Consider the following 6,952-nt stretch of genomic DNA (forward strand, 5'->3'; position numbering starts at 1 on the left):
TGTCACGTAACACATAATATACACAAAGGCATTACAGTGCATATGATTTTTACACTAAAAACTCATCCACAATTTGTTTTCCAAATTAAGAAATGAAAGTGACCCAGCACATCTTGCAATTTAAAAAAAAAATACAAGTATACCCAGTGCAATCAACTGTCCATATATGTAAAAAATGGCAAATGGAAAAACAGTTCTTATTTACAAAATGAGATGACCCAAAATGATGCAGACACATTCTTCAGTAAATAGCAGTGTTCCATGTCAGATACAATACGGCAAACTTTAATAAAAGTACATATTTACAGTTGAAGTCGTTTACCTTACAGAATCTGCAAAACGTTAATTATTTTGCCAACATTTTTGATCAGGGTAAAATGAACTTATTTTGACATCTGGAAAACATGTAAGTATCTACTGTAGCTTCTGAAGGGAAGTACTAAATGAAAAAATATGATATTTGGGCAAAATAAGAAAAATGTACAAATCTTCATTCTGTTCAAAAGTTTTCACCCCTGGCTCTTAATGCATTGTCTTTCCCTCTGAAGCATCCGTGTTTGAACCTTCTGTAATAGAGTCTCTCAGTTGTCCTCAGTGTGAAAAGATGGATCTCAGAATCATACAATCATTGTTGGAAAGGGTTCAAATACACAAAAATGCTGAAAAACCAAAGAATTTATGGGAGCTGATAGATTTTTCTGAAGAACAGCAGGCAGTTTAACTGTTCAGGACAAACAAGGGACTCATGAACAACTATCACTAAACAAAAAACCCCAGCTGTGTATCCAGTTAATGCATGTAAACTTTGGAACGGGGTCATTTTTATAAATTCAACTTATTTTCTCGTATATTAAATGCCAAGATCTTTTATGTGAAATATCTTATTCAGGTCTTTACTTAATTTAAAATAACATGCATTTTGTATGATCCCTTTTATTTTGCTAAAATAATGATATTTTGCAGTATGTAAACTTTTGACCTCAACTGTATGCATTCAGCACCATTTGATTTTTACAGGGATGCTGTAGTAAATAATGTAGTAAATTTGCATTTTGCTGTGACTTCATGTTATCAGCAGTGCAGTTTACTGACTGACAGGTCTTGACTGTTGAGAGTGTTTCAGCGTGTGTGTGTGTGTGTGTGTGTGTGTGTGTGTGTGTGTGTTTATATGTACAGCGTCTCAAACAGCAGGCTGGAGTTTGCTCACGTTTCTCTGATGCATACTGTGATGTCTGACCAGCTCATCTGAGCGGGCAAACTTTTTCTGACAGCTGGGCCAGCGGCACGTAAACGGCTTCTCACCTGACAACCACAGGAACACATTTCAGTGATGCGCTGTAATAAAATCAATGCATATGCAACAAATAGATCAAATGGTTTTGAGAAAAAAAGGCTTACGCACTTGTTTTACCTGTATGAGTCCGAGTGTGGGTCTTCAGATGGTCTGAGCGTGAAAACTTTCTTTGACATGTCTCACACTGAAAGGGTTTGACACCTATAGGAGCAAAGCAGGAGACAGAGACAGACAGCTGTGGTGGGCTTTACATACTTTATGCAAGTGAGGGATATATGACAGCTGGAATTAGTGGGTGGGGCAATCTCAATGTAAAGCATCTGATTGGACAAAAATTGGGTATGCCCCTGAGTACAAGACGAGTCACTATTAACTTTGGGCTGTCTTCCCAGAAGAGTAAGACACTTAAAATGAACTTATTTTGTCATCTGGGAAACATGTAAGTGTCTACTGTAGCTTCTGAAAAGGCAGTACTAAATGAAAAAAAATATGATATTTAGGCAAAATAAAAAAAATGTACTCATCTTCATTCAGTTCAAAAGTTTTCACCCCCCGGCTCTTAATGCATCGTCTTTCCTTTTGGAGCATTAGTGAGCGTTTGAACCTTCTGTAATAGTTGCATATGAGTCCCTCAGTCGTCCTCAGTGTCAAAAGATAAATCTCAAAATCATACAGTCATTGTTGGAACACAAAAATGCTGAAAAACCAAAGAATTTCTGGGAGCTGAAGGATTTTTCTGAAGAACAGCGGCCAGTTTAACTGTTCAGGACAAACAAGGGACTCATGAACAACTATTCACAGTTGAATTTAATATAAAATTCAGTCTTACTCTTCTGGGCTGTCTTTCTTTCTTTATATTCAAATAGCATATGTGACATTTAAAGACAGTTCTCCCCAAAACGGAAAATACTGTCATTAAATACCCTCATGTAGTTCCTATTTTAATTATTTTAATGATATCCTTACTACGTTTCTGAGCCTTGAACATGTCAGTTGCATTTCTGTCTATGCGGGGTCAGAAAGCTCTTGATCTTCATCAAAAATATCTTAATTTGTGCTCCGACGATGAACGAAGGTCTTGCAGGTTTGTAACAAAGTGAGGGTGAGTTATTAATGACATGATTTTTATTTTTGGGTGAACTATCCCTTTAAGAGTAAACTATACTTAAAAATGAAAGGTTCCAAAAGGGTTTTAGGCAGTAGTGTCATAGAACCACCTTTTTTAGTGTCCTTTCAGTCACTTTTTTCTTAGTGTAAAGAATATTTTATTAATCTAAAGAACCTTTTTTCCATTATAAAAAACATTTTGTGCAATCTCATAAATGACTTCAGAGCACAAAACTCCAATATTTCTGTCCTGGAGTGTTTAACCGTGTCTAACCTGTGTGTCTGCGCTGGTGTCTCTTGAGTTGGTCAGATCTGGAAAACCTGCGGCCGCAGCCTGTGAAGTCACACTGGTAGGGCTTTTCACCTGCACATGACAGAGAACAACGTTAGTCCATAACTGACCATATGTGTTAGAGGACTGATGTGTGGACATGAGTGTAAACGCTGCCATTAACATGAAGCTTCCACAAGGGGGCGCCGTTTGAACGGAGCATTTATATTGTTGGAACACAAAATGTCATAAATCATGCATTTATCTTTAAAACTGTACATGCCATGAGGTCACATATTACTCACTCCAGATGTTTCTTAGTAATGTTGGTGATTCAAAGAATTTGGTGAGACAAATCATTTACTATGGTAACATTGCGCCAAAATAGAGATGCTCCAGAGGTAAAATGGTATTACCACCAGTATCTTTAAAATAAATTAATCAAAAATGACAGAAAGGCAACTTAAGACCTATATTGATCTATTATTCTTATATTTTATTATTGTTTTACTGAAACCAATTATGGTTTCTGTGGTAGAAAATAGAATTATTTTATATAACATTTCCAGCAATGAACATTTACATTTGTTCATGTGCGAGACACTTTTATCCAATGCTTCTAATTATTAGAATAATAACAATGATAGAAATAGGTCAGTTTCTATGCAACTTAAATTTCAGTAACAATTTACAATTTAGTTGAGGTCAAACGTTTACATACACCTTGCAGAATCTGCAAAATGCTAATTATTTAACCAAAATAAGAGAGATCATACAAAATTGCATAATATTTTTATTTAGTACTGACATGAATAAGATGTTTCACATAAAAGACGTTTGCATAGTCCACAAGAGAAAATAATAGTTGAATTTCAAAAGTTTACACACACACACACACACACACACACACACACACAGTATTAAGAATCAAGTGTGTGTAAACTTTTGAACAGGGTCATTTTTATAATTTCAACTATAATTTTCTCTTTTGGACTAAATGTAAATGTTTCGGGTTTTTTATCTTATTCAGGTCAGTACTAAATAAAAAATAACATGCATTTTGTATGATCCCTCTTATTTTGGTCAAATAATTAACATTTTGCAGATTCTGCAAGGTGTATGTAAACTTTTGACTGCAACTGTACTTAGTTCTTTAGCAAAAAAAAATAAGCAAAGCATGTGTTACAGTATTTATTAATTATAGTTAATTAGTTATTATCTTACCAAATGGTAGTTTACAGTACAGTAAAATCACCATGGTATTTTCTGTGATAAAAATAACAAAAAATGCATATTTACATTTATTAATTTAACAATCTACAATGTCTATCTTCTAATTAATTGTAATAGAAACAAGAAATATATCAGTTTTTGTGTGAATGAAAACATTTTTGGTAACATTTTACAATAAGGTCCCATTAGCTGATACATTAACCAACTTTAACTCACAACAAACTATATAACCTACCATTCAAAAGTTTGGGGTCAGTACATTTTTATTGTTTCTTTTTTTTTAATACTTTTATTCACCAAGGATGTATTAAGTTAATAATTAAAAGTTTATTAAAAGTTAATAATAAATAATTTATATTGTTATAAAAAAAATATATTTTGAATAAACACTGTACTTTTTAAACTTGTTATTCATGAACGAATCCTGAAAAAAAAATCACAGGTTCCAAAAAATATTTGGCAGCACAACTGTTGATATTATCCAACATTGATCATTCTAATAATAAATCAGCATATTAGAATGATTTCTGAAGATCATTTAACACTGGAGTAACAGCTGATAAAAATTCAGCTTTTCATCACAGGAATAAATTCTATTTTAAAGTATGTTAAAATAAAAAAACATTATTTTATATTGTAAAAACATTTTGCAATATTACTGTTTTTTTCTGTATTTTTAATCAAATAAATGCAGCCTTGATGAGCATAAGAGACTTCTTTTAAAGACTATTACAAGTCTTACTGACCCCAAACTTTTAAACGGTAGTGTATTTCTTACAGTATTTATTAATCTAAATAATAATTGTGCTGCAATGACTAATATTTACTGTATAGTGTCTTTTTTAGGGTGTGTTTTTTCTTTCTTTGATTTGATAAAACAGTACTAAGTGAGCGTATGCCTACTTCTAGTGAAGTGTGTGTGTGTGTGTGTGTGTGTGCATGCGTGCGTGCGTGCGTGCGTGCGTGCGTGCGTGTGTGTGTGTGTGTGTGTGTTTGTGTGTGTGCTTATTCATGGTTGTGAATCATTGCTGTTATCAGACTCACACCGTCACTAGAATAAAGACATTCCTGAGAGCTGAAATTCAAATGTCCAGGGACCTGATCTCATGAATTTATGTTTTTAAGCAATGGAGAAATTTTCACATCTTCTAATTGAATCAATGTCTGAAAAAATAGATTCACGTATGAATTATGACTTTGTTATGCATGTTGCATAACACTGTAAATCTTACCTGCTGCTCTTTTTAAAAGGAAAAATATCTCAATCTAGACTATAAAAGCAGGCTTGTTTGTGACCCCGAAATGAAACTGGAAAACTCATATTTTTTTGTATCGTCCTCATATGGTGCCATCTCACCTGTGTGTTTCCTGCCGTGCATCTGCAGATGGGACAGTTTGAAGTATCTCTTACTGCAGCCGGGGTAAGAACACATGAAAGGCCGTTTCTCACTGCTCTCTGATGATTTAATGGAGGGAGTGATGCCTGGTACTCTCCGCACATCCTGCAGAAAAAAAAAAATAAAACAGAATAATTGGCAATCAACAAAGTCTATGTGCCAATTCTGCTGCACTTTGAGCCACTGTTTGTTTTAACTTCTGCATTACCAAACCCCAGATGAGTTCTGCATCTGAACAAACCCTCTTATCTTGTGGCCTGTTAAATATCAATTTAGCTTTTAAAAGCCTTTAGAGAAAAGCTTTAAAGTAAAGTTATAAACATGCATACATGCACACTATTCTCTGGACAGTATCAGCTTTCTCAAGCTCTGATGGATGTTGCTTCAAGCCAAACACACACTAGAGACTGAAGCAGTGTCAGACTGTCCTTGTACACATATAAAGCTCTTTTGCAGGCCTGATTCATCAAACACACAATTTTACTCTAAACTTCACACTTGAGGTGAGGATGGTGTTCACCACTGTGGCCTTGTGCTTGGCCAGGAAACTGAAGAGAAGGTCTTACCAAACTTTTAAACATTATACAGTTGAAGTCAAAAGTTTAAATACACAATGTTCATTGTTTTAAAATGGGAGGGATCATACAAAATGCATGCTATTTTTATTTACTACTGACCTGAATAAGATATTTCACATAGAAGACATTTACATATAGTCCACAAGAGAAAATAATTGTTGAATTTATAAAAAACGACCCTGTTCAAAAGTTTACATACACTTGATTCTTAAGGATCCACAGCTGTGTTTGTTCGTTTAGTGACAGTTGTTCATTAGTCCCTTGTTTTTTTCCTGAACAGTTAAACTCCTTGCTGTTCTTCAGAAAACTCTTTCGGGACCCACAAATTCTTTGTTTTTTCAGCATTTTTGTGTATTTGAACACTTTCCAACAATGACTGTGTGATTTTGAGATCCATCTTTTCACACTGAGGACAACTGAGGGAATCATATGCATCTATTACAGAAGGTTCAAACACTCACTGATGCTTCAGAAGGAAACAAAATGCATTAAGAGCCGGGGTGAAAACTTTTGAACAGAATAAAAATGTGTATTTTTTTATCTTACCTATATATATATATATATATATATATATATATATATATATATATATATATATATATATATAGAAGCTACAGAAGATACTTATATGTTTCCATGAAGACAAAATAAGTTAAATTTACACTGATCTTCAAATTTAAAAACGTTTAACCCCCGGCTCTTAAAGGGATAGTTCACCCAAAAATGAAAATTTGATGTTTACCTGCTTACCCCCAGGGCATCCAAGATGTAGGTGACACACTAAGTTTTTTAAGGAAAACCGGTGCAGTATGCCAGCCAAATAATGGATGTGGATGGGCACCAGACCTTTAAAAGTAAACAAAAACATGAACAGACAAATCCAAATTACACCCTGCGACTCGTGACGATACATTGATGTCCTAAGATACGAAACGATTGATTTTTGCAAGAAACTGAACAGTATTTATATCATTTTTTACCTTTGATACACAGCCACGTCCATCTGTCCTGAGCACGAGTTTAGCATCCGGCTCGTGACATGTGAACGCGCTCTGGCGTAGAATACGCAAAC

General features: G+C 34.3%; 1 protein-coding gene across 2 annotated transcripts in view; it reads right to left on the minus strand.

Moving 5' to 3' along the window:
* Nucleotides 1-936: 936 nt before the first annotated feature.
* LOC141345895 (Wilms tumor protein homolog) overlaps nucleotides 937-6,952 on the minus strand; it is a 21,016-nt gene continuing 15,000 nt past the window's right edge. The window contains exons 6-9 of one of the 2 annotated variants that reach the window (XM_073850819.1): nucleotides 5,263-5,407; nucleotides 2,676-2,765; nucleotides 1,412-1,495; nucleotides 937-1,302 (exon numbers count right to left, since the gene is read on the minus strand). In XM_073850819.1, the coding sequence (XP_073706920.1) occupies nucleotides 1,181-1,302; nucleotides 1,412-1,495; nucleotides 2,676-2,765; nucleotides 5,263-5,407 (441 nt within the window). In that variant the 3' untranslated portion in view covers nucleotides 937-1,180. Of the gene's footprint in view, nucleotides 1,303-1,402; nucleotides 1,496-2,675; nucleotides 2,766-5,262; nucleotides 5,408-6,952 lie in introns of both variants that reach the window. The other variant, XM_073850818.1, reaches the window with a different exon arrangement.

The sequence above is a fragment of the Garra rufa genome, chromosome 11 (genome assembly GCF_049309525.1).
Source record: "Garra rufa chromosome 11, GarRuf1.0, whole genome shotgun sequence".
Classification (NCBI taxonomy): domain Eukaryota; kingdom Metazoa; phylum Chordata; class Actinopteri; order Cypriniformes; family Cyprinidae; genus Garra; species Garra rufa.